General features: G+C 42.1%; 2 protein-coding genes across 4 annotated transcripts in view; one reads left to right on the top strand and one right to left on the bottom strand.

Moving 5' to 3' along the window:
* The first annotated feature begins 424 nt into the window (after positions 1-424).
* Positions 425-16,777, top strand: CCDC92 (coiled-coil domain containing 92). Of its 3 annotated transcripts, none has more exons than XM_082491726.1 (4): positions 425-520; positions 13,669-13,815; positions 14,181-14,222; positions 15,723-16,777. In XM_082491726.1, exons 2-4 carry the CDS (start codon positions 13,686-13,688, stop codon positions 16,496-16,498), a joined length of 948 nt encoding a protein of 315 aa, XP_082347852.1. In that variant the 5' UTR covers positions 425-520; positions 13,669-13,685; the 3' UTR covers positions 16,499-16,777. The 3 variants fall into 3 exon arrangements, with proteins under 3 accessions (XP_082347852.1, XP_082347853.1, XP_082347851.1); XM_082491727.1 differs by lacking the exon at positions 425-520 and adding an exon at positions 533-571; XM_082491725.1 differs by lacking the exon at positions 425-520 and adding an exon at positions 612-683.
* Positions 16,778-18,668: 1,891 nt separating this feature from the next.
* DNAH10 (dynein axonemal heavy chain 10) overlaps positions 18,669-27,094 on the bottom strand; it is a gene marked incomplete at its 5' end in the record, with an annotated part of 58,681 nt that continues 50,255 nt past the window's right edge. Inside the window, 11 exons of the mRNA XM_082491922.1 lie at positions 18,669-18,983; positions 19,458-19,603; positions 20,715-20,895; positions 21,157-21,324; positions 21,408-21,619; positions 22,056-22,187; positions 22,675-22,846; positions 23,992-24,087; positions 24,470-24,679; positions 25,871-26,071; positions 26,892-27,075. Of these exons, the coding sequence (XP_082348048.1) occupies positions 18,837-18,983; positions 19,458-19,603; positions 20,715-20,895; positions 21,157-21,324; positions 21,408-21,619; positions 22,056-22,187; positions 22,675-22,846; positions 23,992-24,087; positions 24,470-24,679; positions 25,871-26,071; positions 26,892-27,075 (1,849 nt within the window). The 3' untranslated portion in view covers positions 18,669-18,836. The remainder of the gene's footprint in view (positions 18,984-19,457; positions 19,604-20,714; positions 20,896-21,156; positions 21,325-21,407; positions 21,620-22,055; positions 22,188-22,674; positions 22,847-23,991; positions 24,088-24,469; positions 24,680-25,870; positions 26,072-26,891; positions 27,076-27,094) is intronic.

Genomic DNA, 27,094 nt, shown 5'->3' on the forward strand with positions numbered 1-27,094 from the left:
TTTACCCCTTATCTTCCCGGTTCTGCTGGCTCAGGGGCAAGGACGTTTCTTTCATTGCTGGTTGCGAATGTATCCCAGCTCAGGGGAGAGCCGTCCGCCCGCTCGCACGGTTCCGATACGCCTCAGTGAGGCTGTTGGCTCCCACCCACACCCGCTGGGGCAGGTTTTACATCGCGTCCTCTTTCATCCTTCACAGACTCCTTTTGTATGGTACGTTTTCACTTTAGAAAGTGACAACAGTGTCGGTTTCATGGGTAGTGTGGGGCCTGCAAAGGGATGGATGGGTGGATGGATGGATGGTGTATGTTTTGGAGTAGGTAGGGAGTAATCTTTATTTGAGATGGGGAGATTTTTCCTCCTGAGGAGAACGCCTGTCGCTTGTGGATATGGCAGCAAAGAAGTGCAGGGCGTCCTCAGACATGGAGATTCTTCCAGCCGCATAGATGCTGTTTCCCTACGCAGGACATGGGGTGGGACAGCAGGGAGGAAGGAGGGGCCCTTCCCACTCTGCACAACAGCGGTATGCGTTTGAGTTTGCCTTGTTAAATTGTGTAAACTGGAGACAGTGAAGGTAAATAAAAAACACGGAAGCTGAGGCATCCCTGAGGGTGGAATTGTGCATTTTGATCTGCATTGCAGGTGCATAAGAAGCATCCAGGGTACTTGTTGGCTTTGGCTAGATGGTAAGATGCTTAATCTCAAAAAGCTTTATTGATGCTTTTGCAATAGAAATTGTGCTCCTTAATTAAAAAAAAAAAAGGCAAAACAACAAATGGATGTGACTGTAAATACAGTGCCTCTTTTCCATATAACTTGCTCATTAGTGAATGTAATTCTGTAGTGCTTTATTATGATAACCTCTGGGAGAGGGTAGATTAAATACAGACATTTATACGCTTAAACTGCACAATGCTTTTTGATTTGAATATTTACAGCAAGTGCTTTATAAACAGATAATGGAAGACTTGTAATATTATAAATTTTTCAAGCTTTTTGTTGTACTGATGTTCCAGCAGTCATTTTTAGTGAAACAACAAAGATTAAGAGGTCATAACAGAGGAAAGTATCAGCTGCTTAAGTAGAAAAAAATAATATTGGCTAGACCGACATATTACTACTTGTTTTCATCCTATTTCCATACTTATGCTTAGTATATCTGTAAAGTTTCCTCCCCCATCCCCTTAGAAAAGATGGAGTCCAATAACCAGTCCAAACACTATGTAGTTTTCAGTCCAGTAGTTGCTGCAAACTTTAAATAGCAATCTTACTGCATTCCTCAAGGTTGTTTCCTTTACTCCAGATTTCAGATATAATTGCGTACTTTCAGGGCTCTTAAATGATTATTTTTTAAATGCATTTTGTCATCGGAGTTATAAAAATCGCTGTTCCTCTGTGTGTCCTAATTCAAGAGGTTGTAGGTATTAAGGACAATGTATTTGTTCCTCCAGATCTACTACATTAGTCAATCCTGTAACAGCAGTAGGCAGAAGAAAAACTCCCCAGTGCTATTATTCCATAATGTGGACACTAATGTGAAGTAAAATATTTCTTGAATATTATAAGTGGTATAGCAGAGGGAATACAGTTGTAATAAACTAGTTTGCAAGTTTACTTTTGATACTGTGTCTGACTCATTTCTAGGTGTCTCATTACTTTTCTATGTCTTAAAAAACTGTGTTTTAAAGTAGCAAGACTGAAGGATTACTTTTATATCCTCAGGCTTCACAGTGTATTGTAATACTTGTGTAAACAGAATACTATTATGTAATTAATCTTTTTACTTAAGTTTATGTTTAGCCTTATTTTTCATAGTAAAGATTAAAAAAATGTAGTAGTTTACTTTGTACAGAGAACAGACACCTTCATCTTTCTGAAACCGTTTATAATGCTTAAGATTTTTTTTTGCTGACAAGTGACACTTTCTGTATATATTTGTGTATCTGTAATATATATGTGTGTCAGTAACATTGGTGGGTTTTGGTGAGCAGTGATTTACTGAGAAATCAGTGTGTTAGATAACTTAATGTTGATGCTTTAGGGGAAATAGTTAAATGTGTTCTGACTAGACAAGTGCATAGCTTTTCCTACTGCTGGTTTAAAAAGCAAAGCCACTGATGAAGAAAGGAAAAATTTAAGGATTTTACAGTTGAAAAGAGAGAGTTGTGTGAAAGGCCACTGGTTTGGCTTTTTACTGCCTTTTCCATGTCTGCTGCAGCACACAATAAAACATTGTGAATAGCGGTGAAACGTTGAAAAGCATAGATGTGTCTGTGTGCCTTATTGCAGCTTCCACACTGTTGTTGCTGATACGAATATGCTGCAATAAGCTGATAGCGTGTAACCATAACGAGTATTGTCCGAACAGTCTCTGGCAGAGCTTGTCCTGACCCTGGGAACAATGGTGCTGAGTGCCGCTGCCCAGCGCCAGGGTGGAGTTGAAGCAGGGAGGGTGCCCTTTGTTCAGGCAGAAATCTTATCGCTGGAGCTCTGGTTTCCTTTGCATCTGCAGCGTGCTCAAACAAACTCTCCCCTCCTTTCTTGTGCACTAAGCTAATACGAAGTCTGAAAAAGCAAATGAAGATATGAATAGAGCATTTAGTAGAGCCAAGTTTGAATGTTAGCCCCCCGGTTGCTACCTGCTGTACCTCACCTCCCATTCCTTCACTTGCTTGAAGAGACGCGGCATCCTTTATGTATCTGGCTGTAGTATCGTCAATGAATGTGTGCCTGATTAGTCTCTGTGCTCGTTTGTAAGTGATATAAAAATCGTCTTCCTCTAAACAAGGATGTCCAGCGGAGTGACAATGGGTGTTGGTATCTCCATGCGATCAGTGAATAATTTTCTCTAATAATATTTTACGGTTATCAACCAGCTCGTTTCTCCTGGGTATGTTAAAGAGCATGGGACTATAAATGGGAGCAATACATTTATTTACTACTATAGGTGTGACAAAATATTGATGAAAACAATGTCCTTGGAGTATATCAGAACTTCTGCAAGCTGTTTGTTTGTTTCTTCGTTTTAAATAATCCTTGAAAAAAAAAACCAAACCACCTTTTCTTTGGATCACTGTTTCTTTCCTGTTATTGAGGAGCTTGTTTACTCTCACTTCACTCCTAGAAAACCTTTGGTTTCTACTTAAAATGTTAAAATACGCTGCTACTTACAGGTCTTAACTATTTGGGTGAGGGACAGGTTTTAAGATCAATGTTATTTAAAAACATCGCTTGATTGAAAACTATAAAATTTCATGGCTTTTCCCTAAACAGAATAATAGCTGCCTCTAGAAAGGCTGAAAATACGCCAGGAACAGTAGCTCCCTGTAATCTGAGTCAGTGCCCAGAGGGAGGGCACAAAAGGTGCAGCGTATCGCATCTCTGTGGAGTGGAGGTGTCAAGCTTAGGAAGTGTCCATCTGTGTGGAAAAAATCGTGTGAATGATGTCATTAGCAGCAGGTTTCCTTTGTAATAAAAGTATACGTGCTTGTTTGCTTTCCATTCCTTATGAAAGCTTGATTTAAGCTGTTTTATTGTCTCAATTTGAGATACCTGGGTTATGTAAGTAAGAGTATAAAGCAGCTCTGTTTGAAATTCTTTGTCCTGACATCCTATTTACATTAAAAAAAAAAAATCTTACTTAATAGAGGATGTAGTCATAGGTCATCACCACCACTAGATATCCTTTATCAGCAGCTCTCAAAACCTTTACTTTAGCAAAGTGGAGACCAATTTTTGCATGTTAGAACAGCAACTACGATCAAAAATAATAAAATCAATGGCTTATGAAACGGCATCACAGAATGCATTAGAGAAAAGCCTACTCCTCAGCCTGTTAAACTTGCCTGAAAAATAGTTGTGCTACTCTGTAGAGTTGCTGTTTCAATAGCTGTTCTCCGTAAATGGATCTCTCCTAGGAGGACAGATTTATTTAGCTCTCTGTAAGGCTTCAGTGCTTTGTGATGTGCTTCACAAATATTCCAGGGAAACTCTAAAAATCATCATTTCTGCAGTTTGTGCAGGAGGACCTCAAGCTCAGGTGAGTGCCCAGAGCTGGTGCTGCTGCAGGAAGCAGTTCTTGCTGTACCACCACCCCACCGTGGTTTTTTTATTCCTCTCCCCCCCCCTCCAACCTTCCCCATCAGCTGCACAGGTGTCTGCAGTGCTGCATGGTGAACCTGTCACCTGAAAAATAGCTAGTGGAAAAAACAGGTTTGTTTTCAGCTGGGCCACTTCCCTGACCTGGTTCACTGAATGACCAGGAAGGTGATTTTGGAGTGTTCCAGAAATGCAGCAGTAAATGTTTGCTCAGTATGTGCAAGTGGAATGGGCGAGACAAAGTCACGGCTAGGCTGGATAGCTAAACGGTTGCATGTCTGTGTGGTGGCAGGTTATTTTCCTGTTATGGGACAAAAACCCAAGTTGCTTATGTGAAACCAGCCTAGTAGTTTTTTTGGTTTGTGTTATAGCAAGCCTTCAGAACTGGCAAATTTTTTAAAATGACACATGCATTTTCTTTGAGTTCTTGTGCAATTCACATGTTACTGATCATAGAGACTAAAATTAAAAGAGGACATGAAATGTTCATAAGTGAATATTTGATATCTGTAAAAAAAAAAAAAAAAACAAAAAAAAAACAAACAAAAAAAAACCACCAAACAAACAAAAACCTTGACTTTTCCAGAGTATAGTATTATTTCTAAGCATGTATTTGGAGTTATACTTAACATATTCTTGTACAAAAACCTCCCACAGCGTATCTTACTAGCTTAAGTCTTGATTCAGCTTTAACTGAAGCTGGAGAACTTTCTTAATGTCTTTGAAAGAAACAGAATCAAGCTCGTTTTTATGTGTAACATTGATATTGTGTTAGTCTGGGGGAATCAAATATTAATTTTCTTGTCATTCCTCTTCTGACAAAAGAAATGGTCTTTACTAGAAAGACTAACATGTGTCTTTGCAATATAACAACTGTCTAGTAATTGGGTGCATTCTGTGTTCTGTTGCTTTGATGGAGGTTATATTAAAATAACAATTTTATCCTCAGAATGAAGGGTGAATAAAATAGGAAGACCATTGATCAGGAGCATATGCTAGAAAGCAGAAGAAAAACCAACCTGTTCCTCTGAATTACAATGAGGGCTTTTATTGTCACTTTAAAAAATTAAAATTAAATCATTGTTAAAGGGGTTCTTTTGAAGTAATCGGTGTTATTTAGATGGTACCTCCTTTGTTTCCCTAAAGTGACTTATACTCAAATTAGGTCATTTTCAGTGTTTTCTGCCAGAGTAAGCTATTTCTTCTTGTCAGCTGTACAGCCGTAGCATTGGGTACCCTGGTATTGGTGAGAAGTATTGTATCTGTATAAAATATCACTGCAGGGCCATTTGATGTGATTCTCTAATAGTCTCTTGTCACGGTAGTGATCTTAACATCTGATTACTTTTAGTCGTCTTCCATTGTGACAACTCTGGGGTTGTGTGGTCTCAAGGATGGAGAAAGCTCAACTTGAATTATTCCTGTCAGTCCTCATGACTTCAGGCAGACAGTCGGGCACATAAGCAGTCAGCGATTTCTGTGCCAAGTACCAGCTTGTTCATTTAGAGCATCTAGCCGAATTAAATCATTGCTACCAGGAGTGCGTCCACTCTATTTTTCTTCCTGCTGCTATACCAATTGCTGTTGGAGTAACAAAAAAAAAATATTTTCTTACTAAAATACTAAAACCTGTGCTTCCTCAGGGACATTCAGAGATTAACTGTAAGAGTCTGCAGAATCTCTGATCGGAAAATTAAGGGGAAGCCAGACAGAGAAACAACTCAGTAAAACAACATTGAAAATCATTAGAAATAGAAAAGGAGCTGAGAGAGCAAAATCATATCCTTCCTCTGGGAGGAGAATGGCACATTTCCTTTTTCCCCTCAGTTGTCTCCAGGAAAGAACTACTAATTCTACTTGGCTTAAAACACACAAACTAAAAGAACATGAAAAGAAGTTATTGGTTAAAGTATTGTTATGGTTTAACACAGAAGGCAGACATTCAGAAGGTGGCTGTGTAGGCCTAGCGCAGAGTCTGAAAAAATAAAAAATTACTTCAAGAAATATTGAACTAGTTAAAGTGGTTTAGTCTAATGCACAGATGAATGAGGGGCGACCATAAATCTGAAACTGCGTAATAGGCTGCTATTAAAATGTGTTGTTGCCGGATCTACATTAGTAGAAGTAGAATGTTATCGGGGGGTGGGGGAGGAAGCTTAAAGCAAATGTCCAAACAGAAAGACAGCAAAGCGCTGGAGTTGGCTGTGGAGACAGCAGGGTTTCCTTTATTATGTCCTTTGAAATAAGCTGAACAAACACTTTTGGGATGGCATATGTCTCTGGAGATGGAGAGCTGATCTAAGCAAAGAACAGCTAAGCATCTGACAGCCGGGCATTTTATCATTAGAGCTATGTTATTTAGAAATGTTTGGTCAGTTCGGTGATAGTCTTTAAAATGGGGAGTGGCTAAAACTTTGAGGGTTCTTACAAGAAGATTCCCGTGTCCTTAATTAGTTCTTGAAATTGTATTTTTTCTAGCATACAAAAAGCATTTTGGCAGCTTTTGTCACATTTTGAGGGGGCACTGGCTAGATACCAGCTGAGAGGACAAGGCCTGCCTGTCCATACATGTTTCAAAGACTTGAATTTGCGTTGCCAGGGAGCTAAAGCAGCTTCTCAGGTGATGGTCACCCCATCCATGTAAAAGGAGGTTATTCTGTTTTGTTTAGTGGATACCAAACAGGAATGAAAATGTTAAATAACTGGGGTTGTTTGGGCTTTGTTCCAGTATCTTTCTTTGGACTGTGTCTAAAGTCATAGATTAGCATCTTCCTCCTCTTGTCTTGCAGTGGGGTGTAGAGACGCTCGGATTTTGTGCAAAGGCATCTAATACACATTGCTCATTCCTTGAGATATTCTGAACTCTATCCAAACACGTAAGATCAGAAAAGGCCTGGAGCCTGCATATCATCTGCAAGGCAAGATTTGGCGGTTCAAATGTTAGAAATTGTTTATGGTTAGCATGTGACAAAGTTGCATTTTGGAAGCTCTTGTTTAATATTTTTCATTTTCAATTTAAGATATATTTATTTTTGTTCCCTTTTTAAGGGAACACGCACTTGAAAAAGAGATGGAGCAGTTCCTTTTTAATCTGAGGTTACAAGAATGTTAATTTAAGTTACCTTCTCCACTTTACTGGCAGATGGGGCTTAGGTAGGTGCAGCAAGGATTAAAATATTGCACTTAATGTTCCCAAAGGAATGCTGTTTAATTCATTCCATTTGTTCCTCCTAAGCTATATTCAAGAGAAATTGAGAATCCATTGTTTGGAGGAGTTAAGGCTCAATCTTTGAGCTGTCTCCAGACCTACATTTCTAGCTGTTCTCTAGAAACATTCTGTGATGTTGGCGATATTGAGAGATGAGAAATTTTGCGTGTTTGAGGGTGGGATGCAGCATACCATCCCGATACAGCTTGTGTGACTGACGGGTGCAACACTGGTGGTGTTTAGTGCAAGTCTTACTGCGGAAGAGGAGGTGTGTTACCATTGCAGCGTTGAACACTGCAAGGCCCCTTTTAATGTTTTATCATCCTTATCAAATGACATATGCATTGCACAGCTCCTTTTGTTAAAGAACATAAGAAACTTTGTTTTTCTTTAAGTTGCTTTGGAGACAAGAGGAAGGGGGAAAAACCATAGTGACAAAACTGTTCTGTGGTGTATGCAGTTACAGCTTTCTTCCCAGCATTGGCTTAATTTATCTGATGAAATCCAGCCAGAGTTTGGTTGCTTTGAGAGCTGTCCCACCGATTTCCATGGCGAGAGAGTGAAGATTGCTCATCTGGGCTATTAAGGGCTCAGCTGACCTCTGCATTTTGCTATTTTGCCTGTGCTTTTTGATTGTAGCCTTATTCTTGGCTGCACGTTCTTGTCTTGTTTCAGAGAGCAGGAGATGAAATCAGTTTACTGCAATCCCAGAACTGCTTTATAGGATTTCGTCTTTGAAACCCCAATGGGAGATGTACCTGAATAGATTTCTTTTAATTTATTTTTTTTCTTTAGACTGCCCCCTCCCAAGAACATCTTTTCTGTAAGACCTCAGTTGCCCATGAGAGCAGTTGTTTGATGTGATTTGTGGCCAAGTGCTACACACCATGAAATGGCAGGTTAAGAATTGTTAGGAAACTTGGAGTAGCTGTAAATACTACTAACCAAGCTCCCTGGAACTAAGTCAAAGCATCTGCATAGGGAATTGGCAGAATTAAAGGGTTGCTGTTAATTTATAATAGCTTTTTCAAGTTTCAATGTGTGGTTTAACTTTGTGACAGTTGTCAATGTTTCTGGCTTTAAAAATTAGTTTATATTTTTTGCATGGTGTCCTGGGATCTTTACACAACCTACATAAATGAGGAAGTTGATCAGTTGTAAGATGTTATGAAATATACAAAATATGCAAACTGACTGCAAGGGGGAAAATGGCAATAAAAGCCTTCAATGTTTTAATAATACAATTATTAAAGTATTTAATAAGTATGTAATAATTATTCAAAACTAACTGACTTAGAAAACTAGTTGTATGGAAATTACTTCCCAGTCATAAATGAGCATATTTTCCCACTGCCACATCTTAAAATAAATAAATAAATAAAACCTGACCAAAAAAAAAAAAAAACACAAAAAAAAAAACCAACCCCAGAAAACACTGTTTTCAGCCAGTATGCTTTAAATTGAAATAAATTATTTGGATGAACTTTTTAAGGGCATAATCACACCCAATTATAACAATTTGGACAACATACAGCACTGAGTCTCTGTTGAAGCATGTAATGTCCCCTCTTGCCCTGTCCAGCAGGAGCATCGTGGATGTGAGCATCCAGGATGGTCACAGCCAGGACATGTACTTCTCTCCCACGTCCTGTCCCTTCACAAAATACGGGTGGTGTCTCCAGGCTCTTGAAGGTAATCTTTGTTCAAGTGTCTGAAGATACTTCTCTTGTCTGACCCAAAAGCAGAACAATTGCCAGAGCAATTCTACGATGTCATGCTGAAAGGGTTTTCCCCTCCTTTTAACCCCGTGTTTCTGATCTTCAGAAATTATCTGTTTGATAAACTTGCCCAACAACAAATTAATTCGCCATGTTGTTGGCCTGACTTACTATATATCCTTTCTATACTTCCAATCTTTTTGTGTCAAATTCAGTTGTACTAGCTCTAGGGGCATAAACCAATTTGATATTATTCTAGAAATATAAATATTTTCTCTTTAGTTGGCTTCTGCTTGAGTAGTTTGGCCAGCTTTTTAGTTAGGCACTGGCTAAAAAAGTTTCTACAGGGAGAAATAATGCTGAACGTAGAACTGGGTGAAATGCAGGTGATTGGTGGGTATCTGAGAGTATTCAGACTGCAGATGTGATTTTTTTTTTTTTTTCTTCCCTCATTTGTGCAATAGAAATGTCCTTATAAGTTTGGCTGCAAAAGCAATCAAAAATATTTTTAATATTGTGCTAATGAGCTTGCTTGACAGATAATGCATGTTCAGTTGAAATCCATTTCATCCAGATCTCAGACTTGAATAATGTTTGGTCTAATTTTGTGCTTTAAGATGTGGTGTAAAATAGGTACAAAGTGAATAACGGCTTGGAGAATATTTTGTTGTTGATACTAATTTGTGCAATTCTAAGCTGATTTCGTAGCAAAAACATCTTTGTCTAGTCACTGTCTGTGTGAGACACCTTCCCCTTTCCTTGTTTGTATGGTAGATGGTTTTGGCAGTTTCCCAGAACACATGTGCATGGCTTGCACAGTGTTTGTGTGTGCTCTCTGAAAGGACATGACTGGGCAGGGTAGAGTGAGGCTTGAACTGAAGCTGCTGCCCAGAAATTCTGTGGAAGCTCTGACTTTACCGTGGTGGCCTTCCCTTTCCCCTGAAGGCAAGGAGAGAGGATGGGCAGCACCCAGGCTGCAGGGAGGGAGAAAAGCACAGGAAGGTTGCAGAAGGCTTGTGGGAAAGTCGGCCTCCGATCCTTCATCCTCAGAGGAGAGGGGCCGCAGCTAAGATTCATAGTGGATTGATTTAATTGTTCTCACTGACACATTTACAGGTGCTGCAGGGGAGATGATGCTCTGGTGCTGGTAACTTTTATTTTCTTCCTACACCTATGAGACTAGCCTGCCTCTGATCGTTGGGGTTTTTTCTTCCAAGTAGGTAACCCTAGTGTGATCTTTAAGATGCAAGAGATCAAGATGAAAGAAAACAATTGAGGGGATTAATAGTGACAGCCTTGTTTTGCCTTTTCTAACATCTAGAAACTAGTTCTTAAAAACCACATTTATTTGCAAGGACTGAGTTATGGATGCAGTTTGTTTCTGAAGTCTTTTTCTGTTTAGATCATAGTTACAGGCGTAAAGCCACTGTTAGTAACCACTGTGATAGTTTAGGATTCGGGATATTATGTGTAGGCTATTCTTTCCCCTAGCACTGTCAGTGCTTAGAGTTTCTTTTGGAAAATATATTTCTTTAAGATTAAAAATCCCTTCTGAGCCTTGGTGTACCATGCAGTCTGTGCTCCAGCTGTGGTGAGGGCATGGACTCGGCAGGCTTTATTCTGTCATATTCAGCCGGTAAGTGTATAATCATCACTTAAGAAATTGGATGATTCACTAAAGCTTCTGTCTGAAGTCAGCTTTGAAAACAAGATGATGTCACTTTGAAAATGTAACACAGCTAAAATATCATCAATCCTTAGAAGTGATGGTGCCCCACAGTGATTGCTGTGGACTGTGTAGTCCGTGTTCAAATAGTCCTCTTACGCTGTGGGCAGTGAGGGGGTACCACTGCGGGAGGTATGAGTGTTGCGGTGCCTCTGCTGCGGGGCTGTGGAAAGCACTCACGGCTCTCATGAGCCACTCTTCAGAAGTCATAGAGCAAGAGCCTGGGTGCACAACTCAGTCTATTTCTTATTTAGCCAACCCAGAAACCTCTTTTCAGAATATTTTTGGTCCGTAATTTTTGCTTGTTTGCTGTTGATGGTGATTGCAAAATGATCTGTTCCACTCAACAAAGCACAAGTTGGCACCGTTACCCTCGTTCTTCTTGAGCACTGAATTTAATCTTTGATCTCTGTTATAAAGTAACCAAAAGCTGTTTTGCCCCTTGCACAGAAGGGGATTCCTTGAAAGTCTTTTACACCCTCACTTTACTTCTTTTTACAATCAAATACGTGCTTCTGCAGGGATAAGTCAGTTGATTGTCAGTTAAGGTCACAGATGAAATCAGAAGACTCTCTGTGTGTGTATTTATTTGTCCCCCTCCTCTCCCCCTCCCCCCAATGTTTTACTAAGGTGCAAGAGCACCCAGTCTGGTGTTTTTTATGGGAGTAAAAAGTGTAAAATTAAACACAGGGCTGTGTTATGTTTTGGAATGACAAAAGCGTGTTACTTTCTCTGAGTGTGTGTTCTACCAATTTTGAACTTGTAGAATCAAATTTTTGTCATAAAACTACATACCAAAAAGAGCCCAGTGGAAACTACGAACCTATGTTTTAAGGAGCCTCTGAGGCAGCCATGGGACAGAATTAAGGTCTGTCTTATGCACAGCATGTGGTCCCGTAATTACAGACCGCGGTTGTAATGCCATCACAGATGGTCGTCAGGGAAACGGGAGTCCTGATTCTCTACTTATCTTTGTAACCTAAATACTGTAATTGTTTTTACAAAACTACACAGATAACTGAATTTAGCCTTTACTACAGTAATGACAAAGCTAATGCTCCTCCTGCATCAGCAGCGTTTAACCCATCGTCGTAACCGCTTTATCAGTCTCCCGCCTCCATGGCGTCAGGAGAGGGCTGCTGTGGCCGCCAGCCCCGACAGGCCACATCCTCAGCTGTCCACTGGGAGCGCGCAGAGGCACTACACAAACCTTTCTCGTCGCTCCTGGTGGTACCCCAGGGGCTGTGACAGAGGTCCCTGTGCTGCTCTGTCCCACAGAAACCATTTCGCCCACCGGGGCTTGTGTAATTCCCATCCAGTGTGTGCTGCTGCCTGTCACTCGGGTGTCCCCGCGAGCCCGGCTCTCTAGAATCCTGAGCTGCAGCTGGCATCCCAAAGCTTTCAGAAAGCTTCCCAAGCACGACAGCTTTTTTGCTAAGGAAAATTGAAGTGTAGTAATGTGGAGTTATTAAGGACATACATTTCTGGAAAGTTCTTCTCATGTAGACCCAGCAGCCTCTATTAACCCGCTGTAGGTGGAGCAGCACCGTGCGCCCTGGCTGTAGGAGCATGGCACTGTCTGTGTATGCAGAGAGAGGTGATGATCACACAGTGAAATTCAAGAACTACTAAAAGTATACCTGAGTGATTTTGTGCTTTGAGGCTGCAGGAGGATTGCGTGCTGTCATCATTGCTTTTTCTCATTAGTATATTTTAGAGTTAGAATTTCAATAGGAAACAGAACAATAAACTACAACTTATCATAACAGACTTGGTGACTAGATATCCCTAGGGACCTGGTAAGTCCTGTTTGTGCTTCTCTGGATGCTTCTCCAGGTGCTCCTTTAAATGTCGCAGGAGAGCCCCAGGGCACAGCGTGTGCTTCTCCACAGAAAGCATTGGCTGTGCCTGGTGCGAGGAGCTATTTTTACCTCTGTAGCAGGGAATTCATTTGGGAGTCTGTATCTCCAGCTCTACCAGACAGCTGCGTCTCGGCGGTTCGGCCTGCGGGTGTACGTAAAACTATTGTTGCATTATTGGGAGCAGCTGTAACACTGGCAGTGCAGGAGTCTTTAGGCATGCCTCTCGGCATCGCACAATTAACGAGTTCTAGCTTTATTGGAGCCTGAGCACTTCTGGAGTCAAGGCCTTGTTTATAAGGCTGTTCCGCAAGGAAAATCCATTGGTGTAATCATCTTCCATGTACTCATAACCTGAGCAAGAAAAATCTGTTTGTTTTCTCTTTAAATGAAACATTGTCCTTGTCAATTGTCTGTTCCATGTCATTGGGGCCTGTGCGGGACACCACTCTCCCGTGCCATGGGCCCTGCAGTGGGTAGGGGATCCTGCTCCAGCACGGCTGAGGAAAGGAAATAGCAGCCAGAGCCTTCTCTCGTGTGGGTCCCAGTGCACACACCTCAGCTAAGGCGCCCCGTAGCAACCACGGGGGTGCCGGCGCTGCTGGGCCCAGCTGTGTGTTAGACGCCCTGCTTTGCATTTCTCTTTTGAGACGGTGCATTTTAGTGCTTTATTCCTTGTTCTTGTCCAGGGATGTTGCTAATTCCTGTATCCCTGGAGGTACGTGGAAAGTCCCCAAAAAGACAGAGGGACACACTAGCCCATTTCTCAGAACGCCACTTTTATCTTGTAACAGGATTAGTGACTTAGGCTGTCTGAAATTAATCCTTTAAATGTGTTAACTCCAAACAAATGAGTTCCCTGCACTGCTCTGGCCTAGAGTATAATTAGGCTTTCTATGAACGGAGAAACAGTCATGAAACAGAAAAGCCTTTTGTGGCATTTGCTCGATTGCGTATCAGTTCATTAATAGTAGAATTCGGCTGTTCCTGCTGACCTTGAGTGAGGATTGTTGTGTGTGCAAGATAAGTGACTGTTACTGTTCTACATCTGTTTGCTGACAGGGTGACTGCACCTCAGGATGGCGACTTCAAACCTGGAGAACCAGCTACAGAGTGCCCAGAAGAATCTGTTGTTTCTCCAGCGAGAACATGCCAACACACTGAAAGGGCTGCACGCTGAGATCCGACGCCTGCAGCAGCACTGCACAGGTAGCTGGGAGAGGATGCCGATTTGGTGCTTAATTCTTTCACAGGAATGGAGTAACTGCTTCCTACTTCAGCAGTGAAACCTTGGAAACAAGGCCCACCACCAGGGTATATTTAGGGTGATCAGCACGTATCTCGGGGTGCAACTGTGTGATCATTAAGCAAAGGTTTTTCTTTTATTAAAAAAAAAAAAAGCAGTGTGTCACCTGATAGTTCCAGTTGTTTTACAACTTGCAGTGGATCTCCTATTATTGCTTTGGGTGGGGGGAAGAGTTAGTTATGTTTGTATTGAGTATGCCATTGTAAACACACCAGGTGGGGTACTGGGTAGATGATGTTGTTCTAACAAAACCAACTTTTTTCCTCAGATTTAACCTATGAGCTGACTGTAAAGAGTTCAGACTTGTCAGGTAAGGAACACATCGCATTTGTCTTTTAATGTTCACATTAAGCTTCCTCGTTCCTTTTTCAATGTTTGTATTTTCTCCATTACAAGTAGGTGAGAATACTTTGCACTTGATGTTGGCTTTATAAATTCTAAAGGTATAAGAGTAGTTTTCTCCTTTCCAGACTTACTGTTATTTATGAAGTAAATGTCACAAGTTCTTAACAAGGTCACATAGGAAATATTTGAAAGAGCCAGGAATAGTGTAGAACTGCTGACTCCTCTCTCTCACTAGACAATCAGTTCCCTGCATGCTGTATAGGAACAGGGAACATGAATTTTAGGGGCAGAAGACTGAGACTATTATTAAAACTTAGCTGCTACTGTAACTACACCACAAAGCTTTTACTTATTTTTAGGCATATGCTAGATTCCAGTTATTTTAGCTGTATTAGGTTATCAACAGGTGAAGCACAGGAATAAAATATTCCCTGGGAGTAACCTCCCGAATGAGGGACAGTGTGGGACAGGATGTGGAATGCAGATAAGAGAACATGGGCAAATTTAGCAAAGCAACTGAGCAGCTTTGCATGTGCTCAGCATTGTTTCTTGATACTGCAATGTTGCTCAGATGCTTCTCATCACAGGGTTTTCAGAGTAGGTGATTGACCAGTGATGCCACTGTGGTGGCGCTGTGCCACACAGAGACACTGCCCAGTGTGGAGGGGACAATACCAAACACTTTATAGTTGATGGACCTGTGACATAGGGTGCTTGTTATTGGAGAAATTCAGGCTGCTGGTCTCTGCTGAGCAGCTGGGAAGCTGTCCAGCTGCAGTAACCAAGGGAAGAGTGACAAAATTGCCCCACAAGTCTTACAGCATGAGGGCAGCAGTGCCGAGACATGTCAGCCTGCCTGTTCCCAAAAGTGTGCCCTCACCAGTGCAAGAGCTCCTAGTGATACAGGGTGATGTGTCACACTCTTGTGAAGAGAAGGCAGCCAGGCTGGGACACCTAATCCCCACAGAGACCTCTGCAGCAGCAAAGCCTTGGTGAAGAGGCACACCTCTGCCTTTGAGTCACAGGCTTCAGCTGCCTATGGAGGGGTGAAGCGGAAGCCTGGCATATCTTCCTGGTGAACTCTGACAGCTGCTCCATCGCTCTTTCCAGCCAGTCTGGCATTTGCAGCAGGAGAACTTCCTCTCAGTAACCAGAGGATTTGCAAAATGGCTCCAATTTTGAGCAAGTTCAGCAAGCATGGTTTCTGTAATCCCTGTTCCCCAGAACATGCAAAGCAGCTCTACTTAGTATCATCACTATTAACCCATGGTGACTGGCACTAGCTCGTCATCATTTCCTTAAAAGCTGTCGTGGTGCTTCCGACGTTGAAGTAGTTTTAAGAGTATTAGCTGAAGTCTTTGGGATTTCTCTTGCAGCTTTGGGATGGCAAAAGGAACCCTATAGCACTGTTTTCCTTAGAGGCTATTGTTAACTTGGAACATTTCTGCTTTTCCTATTCTTCTAGGAAATGGTAGTTCAAGAAGTGATGAACTCAAAAGAAAGTGTGAAGATCTTGAAGCTCAGCTGAAAGCCAAAGAGGCTGAAAATAATGAATTATTGAAAGAACTTGAACAAAAGAATGCGATGATAATGGTGCTGGAAAACACTATTAAAGAAAGAGAAAAGAAGTATTTGGAAGAGTTAAAAATGAAAAGCCATAAGCTTAATATGCTGTCAAGTGAACTAGAGCAGAGAGCGAGCACTATTGCTTATTTAACTTCTCAACTGCACGCTACTAAGAAGAAGCTGATGAGTTCAAGTGGGACTTCAGAGGGGACCCCTTCTGGCAGTCCTGTGTTGTCCAGCTATAAGCCGTCCCCTCCCAAAGATAAACTGCCGGAGACTCCACGGCGTAGAATGAAGAAGAGTCTGTCAACACCACTCAACCCCGAGTTTGAAGAGGCATACAGAATAGGATCGGATAGTCGGAAGCTGCTGTTAAGAGAGCCTGTGGATGCCATGCCTGATCCCACTCCGTTTCTGTTGGCCAGGGAAACAGCAGAGGTACATCTTATTAAGGAGAGGCCGTTAGTTATTCCACCTATTGCTTCAGATCGTGCATCTGGTGAATCGCACAGCCCGGCCCGAGAGAAGCCTCACAAGGCACACATTGGGGTGGCGCATCGCATCCACCATGTTGCACCATCCCAGCCTCAGCCGGAGGTTGAAACGCTGGCAGTGGATCAGGTCCATGGAAGCAAAGTGGTCAGAAAGCACTCAGGGACAGACAGAACTGTTTGAGTAAAATCACTGAAACGCTCTACTCTGTTGCTGTTTATGCACTGTGATGCTGTAGGATAAATAGCACCTGCAGTAAAGTTTCTTTTGATGCCCCATGCATGCCAAACTTCTTCCAGATACATCATTAATAGATTATGCTCCTCTAATGAAACCTAATACGACTGCGTTCATATGGCAAGGTATATAATTACTAAATGCTGTGGCCAAATCAGGGGTACCTGACTGCTTGCTTCTGAGCACTGCTCCATTTATTGTAACTACACGTGTGGACAAAGGCACAGGCTGCAGGCTGCGTTATTAATCAATATTAGTGAAAATGAACTTAACTATAAACCTGCAGCAATATGTATTGGCTGTTAACATAGCAGTGGTTCTTTTGTCTTCACTGTGTATGTAAGCACTTCATACACAAACACTAACCTCCACGACAAAGCCTTTCTCACTGTAGCATTGAAAATAATGCAGATGTATGTACACTGTAAAATGAACTGAGGACATCTTTTCCTTCACATGCATATGCTCTCGATTGCAAATTGTGTTCATAGTTTCTCAAAATCCTGAGAGTCCCAGAAAGTATTACTTGATTAATCCTAAACACTTTGGTTTGTGGCTTTAAGTAAAAAAAAGGGGGGGGGGAATATAAAGCACTCTTCAAAAGGGTTAATGATCCTCATAGAAAGAGTATGAGCACTGGGTTCTTTAGTTTTGTCTTGAATTGAATGGCTCCGTTACATTTTACACTAGTCAGTACACTGCACTTGAAGCACCTTCGATACTGGCTCAGAGCTCCTTTTCCAGGGAGAAAACATAACTGGCTATCCAATATGGAAATGGTTCTTTATGCTCTAACCTGCACTTTTTTTTTATTGTAAAGGGATTATTTTTATTTCCTGAAAACCTTAGACTTATACTGGGCATCATCAGACAGTGCTGGCTTTTACCAGCTTAGAAGTCTGAGCTGTCCCTCTAAAATGTACGTATTTAGTTTTAAATTTAACTCATGTAACCAGTTTATACCAGAGGAGAACTCGGCATCCTTGATGGATTGGGACAGACTTGCCTTGCACTTGCCCTGGTTCCCCTATTCCTTTCTAGTGAGCAGCAGGTAGATCCTCCATCTGTTAGACTACTTGATTTTTTTTTATTATTATTATTTTTTTCCTAGGAAAGAAAGACATACTGAGAGCTGTGAGAATATGTAATTTTGGGAAAGGAGCACAAACTTGACCATTTTTCTTAAATTCTGATCTGTACCTCCAGCTCACCTCTGCTTCACTCTTGTCTGCAGCCTCTGAGTAGGACCAGCAAGAAACAATGGCTCCCAAATGCTGCTAAGCTTATGATGTGCCTTCAAAAACTTGGAACGCGTAATCTTTGTGAAAGCTGATGAAGGATCCCTGCCTGCCCTCTTTCCTTTCCTGTGCCAGCTGTAGTCTGCCCCTCTTAAGCTTTTCCTGCAGCTGTGTGCTGGTGTGCGTCTCCCTCTAGAGCCTTGGGTCACTACCTGTCCGCTTCCCCCACAAAGGCCCTGGCAGGACGACAAAAGCTGTTCTTCCAAACTGTGGCACTGCTCCGTGTCCGTGCAGCATGACGGCTTACAGCAGGGGTGGGCCCAGTCAGAAAGGGCCGGAACATCTACAAGCCCCAAGGCTTCCTGTGCCCTACCCCGTGCACCCTCACGACTCAGTCACTTGCTGTTCTGAAGCCCGAGAAACACTCCTCAGTGTTACGCCTTGCTGTTGCATGGTAGGATTTGTTTCATGACTGGTGGGGAGGGATAGGGAAAAGCTGTGTTCCTGGAAAATGGTTGGTTAAAGAAAGTTGGTTATTCTGTGGTTTACTATTTTTCAGTGTATTGCATTAAACAGCAGTGGGTTTGGTTTTTTTGGTGGTTGTTGCCATATTTTTATGGCGATCTATTGTACGACTGATCTACCCCGCCACTTGTTCAAGGATGAGAGAAGGCACCGCTTCTAAGCACAGCAGAAGTGATGCTTTGGGCAATTAAAAACATTTCTTACAACTATACAGGCAAACCTTAGTCTTTGTGTGTGCGAGACTAACTTATTACCTCTTTCATATATATATATATATATATACACACACCAGCTTGGAGTCTTTCTGAAAGGAAGTACAAATTATGAAAAACACTTTCCTCTTCAAATGTGTTTATTAATAGTATTGGCTTCATTGTATTGTACTATTTAAAGTCAGGCATGCCTAAGCGAACGCTATCCCACCTGCGGTGTGAATCTTTGCCTAGTCTGAGTCCTGCCCCCCTCGCCCCTGCCAAAGGGTTGGATTCAGTGGGGGAAAACCAACTGCCAGCTTCAAACTGTCAGTCTGCATTCAAGGTGAGACAAACACCTTGAAGGACCCAATGGGAAATGTGCTTTGTAGTGTAAAGATCAGCTTCAAAAACAAGGCCAACGCCCATCGCATTCCTTCTCAGGGAGGTTGTGTACACTGGTGTCCGGAGGGTATTCTGAAAGAGTGTGGAGGAAAGAAGGACACTGAGCAGTGCTTGAAGAACTACATGAAACTGGAAACAGGAAGGGCCTCTAGGAGAGATGACTGCCTTCAGAGATTTGTTTTGTTGAAAGTGTTAAATATCTGATAGCCAGAAAATGTAAACATCCTTTATGTCATTAACTGGTAATAGGAAATAATTAAGAGAGTAGTGGGAGTATAAGAGCGTCCCAAGGTGCCTGTCCCATTCTGCCTGAATGGAAAAGAGGCAACAAATGTATTAACCCCGTTGAGTGTAACCCTTAGAAAAGAAAAACTTCAGTGATGGCTAATGTAAGGAGAAGTGTTAAACTACGTACTTTATATACTGGTGGTAATGATAAAATACTGCCGCTTGTGCTAAGCAGGAAGGGACTACCAGTGACTGAGATGTGAAAATAGAAGGAAGGTCACTAGCTAATTGGCCATTGGGTCCCCGAGGGAGCAGTACCTGGAGTTTGAGCCTGTGTGCTTCGATGGGGATTATCTTCAGAATGGGTAACTCCACCACCAACACTCCGGGCTTGCTTTTGGTGAGGCAGCTGTGCTCTATGTCCCAGTCTGCTCCTTCCAGAAACAGACCAGAAACAAAGCAGCCTGCGCAGGCAGAAGATGCAACACCTTGTGTGAACTGAGCTACTAAAAAATCCCTTTAAGACAACTCTTCCTGCAACAGCCATTCCTTGGCACTTACAGTCGTGACAAAACTCACTACATTTCAAACTGCAGCTACACACAGGTATACTTATCTGTGGGGTTTGTTTTTATAATACAGCTGTGACCTACTGTGTTTAATTTTTTTTTCAAATTAAAATTGTCTCAGTTGCACTACATATGATAAACATCATTAGGAATAAACACTGATTTGCTTGCAGTTTTCTTCCCCACAGTGGGTACCATCCTCGAATTACTTGCCCAAGTAATAGCCAAATTATGAGAGAGCTTTTTAATTCCTGTGGGACCACTCGTTAGACCATTCGGACAGAAGGGGAAGGATTGGGATAGAGTTGTGTTCTGGTACAAATACCAAGTATTTTGATGAAATGCTAGTAAATAAAGAGCAGTCTAGGTAAGCCCCTGAGGTAGACTCTTATTTTTAACTGAAAGTTAGATTTAGGAAAAACAATCAGATTTTTTTTCCTCCTCTGTTCCCAATCAGCTCTAGTACTCGAGAGCATTGCTTAGCTGTCCCCTTTACACAGTTTGTTATATTTAGTAATTAAAGCATTGCTAGTCATAGAGATTTCATAAAGATATATTTACACAATAAATCATACCTATTTGTCATAGAGATTTCATAAAGATATATTTACACAATAAATCATACCTATTTGTATTTACTACTTGTTTAAATACATTTCAATATACTATTTGTGGTGTAAATAGATCTTTATAAACCTGCTAGGATTGGTAATATTCTAGCCATTAAGAAAAAAAAATATATATAAGAGAGGGAGAGCAAGGGAGAGGTGCAAGTTAAAGTCCATGCGTGTGGGTGAGAAGAGCTGAATAAAGATCACGTTTGTGCATGCAGAGGCTCAGCAGAAACCAGAACCCAGCTACTTCCCAGCCTGAAACCACGTGGAGTGTGAAATGCAAACACAAGGGTACTCTCTGTGGAGGTAATTTACAAGAATGCCAGGCAATTTCTCTCTCTCACCAGTTCACTACTTTATTATTTTTGCCAAATAATCATAAAAACACCCACCTTGAGTAGACCCTTCAGTGATGTCTTCTGCAGTCCTGTATGTGGTTACCTCTGTGTAGAGGGTGGAGTGATCCAGGGGCCACTTGTTCTTCCTGCAGGTGGCTTGGACAAGAGCCGTCAGGTAAGATTCTGGGACGTGCAGGCCTGAGAGCCACATCACCTTTGGCTCATGCTCGTTAACCTGCAATCACAAAGGACAAGCTGCAGCACCTGGTTCTCCCACCACAGCTGGTACCCAGCCCAGAGGCCAACGCTCTCAAAGACTAGCCAGTGGCTAGTCTGTCTTGTATCCATAGTTGTGCAATTATCGTTCCAGGTAGTGACTGGCATTAGTTCAAGTAACTTGTCAAAAGCAGTGTGTGATCAGTGACTCCTGCACCAATTTGCACAGCATATCATGCAGATTAACAAACCAAAAAGCTTTCTGGAAGCACACTCTTACCCAGCTGGTGTACTGGTCATACCGCGCTCTAAAGAAAATAATCCAATTTGCAAGTGTTTTGAGTGTGTCGGGGGCAAGCCGCCGCCAGATTCCAGGAATCTGTCCATTAAAGAGAGCCCGAGCCACATCGTCCAGTTCACTGCTCATTCCAACTTCCCCAGCCAAGGCCTGGAAAGACGGTGAGAGTCTGAGTGCCAGCCTGGGGCAGGTAAACCTGACTGATTTCCTCTAGTAGCTGCATCCTTACTTACACGCTGCAGTTCAGCCAATGACTTTGCCATTCGAATGATCAGCTTATTAAAACGTTCCAGTTCCTGCAACAGCACCACAGTCGTAGGGGATATCTCTGGTCCAAAACTTTTCCGTATCTGGTCAAGATCGAATACTTGTGGTATTTTGTTTTCTATATCCTTAGCAACATTTGCAATATATTCATCTCGACTAATTCCTGTACCAGTTTCACCTGCAACCGGAATGGTTTAGTAAGACTAAATCTCCATAGGTTACCCCCTTCAATTATTAATTCGCTGACTCACCTTTTGGCAACAAAGTCTCCCACTCTGCAGCACTGACATTCGCACCAGGCGCTCCCTGCGTGCCTCAAACTGCCTCTGGGCACGTGCTGAACTACCCCCATGCTGGCAGGGCTAAGCCGTTCAGCTCTCCCCTCCCCTCCCAGGCCCCACTGTTCCGCTGCCGCAGCTCCCAAAGGCCATGACACAATCCAGCTCTGCCCCCCAGGATCAGGCACCTCCCCACGCAGGGTGCAGGTAGCATCGTGCCAGGACGCAGTACCCTGAGGCGGGCTGTGGCACGGCTGGTATCACAGTCCCTGTGGCAAGGCGCTCCCCACCTCATTATTTATTTACACAAACAATTTGAAGTAATGGAGAACACACCTGTTTGAGGCTGCAGCTCAAGCAGATGAGACCATATATCGCGAACTGCTTGTGTATAATAGCCAATCTCCGCATTTGCATGAAGGCCAAATACCTCTGGAGTATTAGCAAGTGGCAGAGATTCTATCGCCTCTGCAATACAAAAACACACTTCCTAAAGATGTGATATACTAAACCACAGCTACCAGGCAGAAAATAATACTGCAGAGAATTCCATGAGCAATTTTTGTTATTGGTTTGCTTGCAAAAAAATCAAATGCTGTAGCTGGTGTTGAAACACTGCAAGGATCAAATAAACTTTTTTCAAGCATGAAATACACATACCACCACCCCCAATGGAAATGTATCACTTAATAATTACAAAATTAACATGCCCTTTACATAGGGATTTTAATTTTTTTTAAAGAAATGAGGAGCTGGCTGGTAAGCTCACATTTCAAAGGGCTGCAAGAACAGCATTATCAGTGGATTATACTATTGCAATAGGTACACACACACTGCCTGAACTTCCTTTCAACTTCTCATATCCAGCAATGGACATACAGAGAGCATGTATACTGTAAGTAGCCTTTTTTTTTTTAAAAATGCTTATTTGTGTGGCAGGAAAAGCATTTCTTACCAACAAAGTCATCTTTTACAGTCCCTTGTGGAATTTTATAATCAACCTTGTCGTTTTTATAAAAATGAAATGCTTGGAATGTGTCAAATATGAAATCACCAAGGTACTCATCCATATAGACGGTCAGAATGCGACGATCAAAGCTATCAATTGCGCGCCCACCATACATGACCTAGAAATTAGTTACATCAATATTATAGCACTGGCTTTCAGGGCAGCAAATACAGTTAAAAATCACTGAAAGGTCCAAAACACTCTTCACTTGTGCAGTGACTGCATGGTATAACACTGTCTCCCTTGAGGGATACCAAGTACATCTTCTCTATGCCCCTCTCAAGAGGGAACAAGCAGGAAGTATCTGGACTTAGACTGAAGATAGCTGCTGTGGTCTACTCCTCACAACCAGTCTCAGTAATTTATGTGCAATGGTACCTTCCTCAGGTACCAGCTCATGCTCAGCTGTGATTAAGTGCCACAATTACTAATCAGGCTGAGTTGGTGGTGTTCAGCCTGGAGAAGAGAAGGCTCCAGGGAGACCTTATTGTGGCCTTCCAGTACCTAAGGGGCTACAGGAGAGTTGGGGAGGGACTTTTTACAAGGGCATGGAGTGATAGGACGAGGGGGGACGGCTTCAAACTGGAAGAGGGGAGATTTAGATTAGATATTAGGAAGACATTTTTCACTGTGAGGGTGGTGAGGCACTGGAACAGGCTGCCCAGAGAAGCTGTGGCTGCCCCAGCCCTGGAGGTGTTCAAGGCCAGGTTGGACGGGGCTTGGAGCAACCTGGGCTGGTGGGAGCTGTTCCTGCCCATGGCAGGGGGGTGGAACTGGATGATCTTGAAGATCCCCTCCAACCTAAACCATTCTATGATTCTATAAAAATAACGGTTCCCTGTAGGATTTCATGTCACAGCAGCTACACAGAACTGGCCGCTACTACACAGCACATATCACGTATAGCACTGCAAAAGCTTTAGAAATCGGTTTGTAGAGCTCACATCGGTAATGCTCCACTGTACTAATAATACTGTAAAGTTGTGCTGTTCAGTACCTTTCATCAGAGGATCCCAAGGGCACTCTCACTCAAAATTAATTAAGCACCATAACTCCCCTGTTGTGCAGTTACACACAATAGCCCTATTTCATTGAGACAATGAGATTAAGTGACTTGCTCAGGGCTACACAGGAGTTTCAAGACTGCCCAGGAGAGATTCTCTGCCAGCTTTACCTGCTGATACAGCCCCTGCAGAAAGGAAGCTTCATTTATCTGAATTCTTTTACCATCAAGTGTTCCTGAGTGACATTGTAGGCACTCACCTCACCAATAAGATACTTGAGACTGCTCCAGGGGATTTTATCATCATTTTGTTGGAAAGCTTTTGTCAAGTATGTGTTAAGAATTTCCATGCAGACCTAATAAAGTTGTTGGAACATGTGAGATAAGGACATTCATAAATCAGCTATACATATCCATAGATTCTATTTTAACGTAGTTCTTGTTTGAAAACTAACAATCATTTATTTCTCAAATAACTAAAAAGGTAAGTATAAATGCTCTTAAGAAAATAAACCCATGAGAGAGGCAATATAAACATGAACGATTGGGAATTTGATTAATTTTTAGTGGCCAAAATTGACATTATAGAAGATTGGGAGTCTACATGAGTCCACAGCAGCACAAAAAAATGAGGCAAAATGTTATTGTGAGAAAGGACTAAAGCTGGATAGATTATATGTTTTCAAAAGTAATGTGAGCAACACAAGAATATAAGAGCCATTGTGATTATTTTCTTACCTGGAAATCAGATTCATTAAAATCATATGGTACGTTCCAGCCAACCTTCCCAAACTTCCTTCTCTCCTGAACCACAGCATGGAAAAATGCCAAGACATAGACCAAGGATTTAAAGGCAGGATGTGGGCACTGCTCTAAGGCTTCTTGGGGAATTTTGAAGTAGGTGGCTCTCATATTCAGTTTCAGACCATTAGGTGGTTCTGTCACAACCTACCAAAATAATTAGGGAATCCATCAATTACTGGGTAGCCTCAGGAAAATAAGCCGTAAATGTATCATGCTCTATAAGTAAGCCATACAATGCAAGCTTGAAAATTTTGAACAGCTTTCCAAATTCATATCATATGTATTTTTTTCTTAAGTAAAGACAGAAAATAGACCTTTTAAGTTCATCAAGGTAAACACACATATGTAAAGAAAAACTTGATACTGTTTTAGAAATAGTCATGTTATTGGAAAGACATTAATATTTATCATACTTGAAGGTCTAATTTACTGAAATATTACCAGCACTTAACATATTTTGGTGTGTCCTACATATCACTACAGTAAGATGGCTTAACAGTCTTTAATATGGCTTTACTGATGATCAAACTGAGGCAGAGCCAGCTTCCTGGCAGCTTTTTCAAAGTGCTCTAAAGCCTTCTCACTGCTCATGGCTAGACCTAGAAAGTGCCTATTTGCAGTCTTTCAAAGATACGTTCACGCTCACTTCTCTGCACTGCAGCACTAAGCACTGCTGGAGGTGAATACTCCAGAGCTGTCATTGATACACTAGAGCACATATTGGGTGGATCTGTCATGCCACTGCTTTCAAATCTATGAAATAAAATGATGATGTTTACAGCACTGGTTCACCACAACACAAGTAAAGCAGCCATAGAAAAGAACATTAGAACAGCATCATGGCTTGTGCCTTCAAAATAATCAGCTCAGCTTGCTTGTGATAAATGCTGCAGCCTGAAGTGGCAGCTGGAAACCATTATCCTATTACAACGTCTGCTCCACTGGCACTATTACCAGGCGAGGCAGAGTCCTCAGTTCTGCACTTCAGCATCAGGACTGACAGGACTATTTCTGTCTCTCTGGATATTCCTCACTTGCGGCGGCAGTTGAATCTAAAGAGCATTTGTCACATTTCCAGGTTTACTCACAAACCTCTACTCTGAAACAACTGCTTCAGAAAAAAACTGCTGAAGAGCTTTCACCCAAAGGAAAAATCACCATACGATAAACAGGATAATGAAATAAGAATTTGGCCTATAAAGACAAAAAGCTAGTAAGTACAGGCCAAGTCAACGTGCTCCATTCAGGCCATGCTTCCCCCAAAGCCAGTCTGTTTTGCTGAATAAGAGTGGCAGGACATGCCCTCCTGACTGGGGTTTCCCCACTGCACGCTACCTTTAAGGACTTCTGCAGTATTCCAATTGGGAAGCCCCTGGTTGGGTCAGTAGTCAGCCAGAGGCGAAAGTCTGGATGAGGCTTTGTAATTTCCTCCAGGGCCTTTTCCAGATTGATAAGCCACCTCACCAAAAGGTGACAGTTCTGCAACATTAGCCACTCTCCACGAACCACCACATTCTCCAGCATCTGCAAAGCAATCTTAAGAGACAGAAAGAAGTGTCTGTGAGCAACACTCCCTTTATCCTGTACGCAGACTGACTCTGACGGGTTAGTGCAATGGATTTCTTCCTGCTAGCCACCACACTCGGCCTTTTAGTTAGTTTTAGTAGACTTACTGGAATGCTCCTTGCTGAGAACAGACCTTTTCCAATACCACAAGAAGTTGCTCTGAGATGCTTTTTTTTATTCCATTAATTCCTTTTGAAACTAAAAGTCATGCAGAGCATTGAAGTATTTCAAAACAGTACAGGAGTGTGCATGGCCCAGAATAGGATGAAGATCAGAGCCGAGAAAGTGATGGTCTAAATGAATCTAACGTGAGTTCTCCCCCTGACTGAATTCACAGCAAATTCAGTCAGCTGCTAAGCTTTGGAGCCTGCCTTAGTGTCCATAACAAAAAGGAAAGCTACAGAAAAGACAGAAAGAGGAGCAGGGTATCTTTTTGGTAACAAACACTATGACTTCCAATCAACTCACGTTCATACACAGAGACACAGTGTCACTGATTAACCTTTGAAAGGCTGCAGAGTAATATCTTGTCAGCTCAACTATTTTTTAACAGATGACAATATCATTCTGATTCTGAATCAGCAAAATGCCCCCTTTCACACTACAGGAAAGCATTATTCCCAGGCTGACAAATTGTGTGCTATATCCGAACAACAAAGTAACTCCCTTTAAAATGGCGCAGGCCTTTGGAAAGGAAATTTGAGCAGGCCCACAACATTAGGAGAACGATTTGCAATTCACACACTAACTTGATGCACACAGCAAGTCCCTACCCTCCCACCACAGTTACCTTTTCTTGGCCTTGTCCCATGGCTAGGAATTTGAGTCTATCCCCTCCAAAGCCTGTCCTCTCAGCCAGTTTCATGAGGTCACTGACGGGATCAGAGCCAGGACTTAAGATAAAAACAACCGGTGAGTAAGGACTGCTCTGCTCAAAGATAGCTTCAAAGCTGATCACAGGGGGCTGCACATACCTGGTAGGAAAAGAAGCAC

The sequence above is a fragment of the Vanellus vanellus genome (genome assembly GCF_965231255.1).
Source record: "Vanellus vanellus genome assembly, chromosome: 16".
NCBI lineage: Eukaryota > Metazoa > Chordata > Aves > Charadriiformes > Charadriidae > Vanellus > Vanellus vanellus.

Coding starts and splice junctions, on each gene's coding strand:
- CCDC92 (XM_082491726.1), top strand. CDS start 13,686: ATGGCGACTTCAAACCTGGAGAACCAGCTACAGAGTGCCCAGAAGAAT. Junction 13,816..14,180: donor CCTGCAGCAGCACTGCACAG/GTAGCTGGGAGA, acceptor TTTTTTCCTCAG/ATTTAACCTATGAGCTGACT. Junction 14,223..15,722: donor AAAGAGTTCAGACTTGTCAG/GTAAGGAACACA, acceptor CTATTCTTCTAG/GAAATGGTAGTTCAAGAAGT.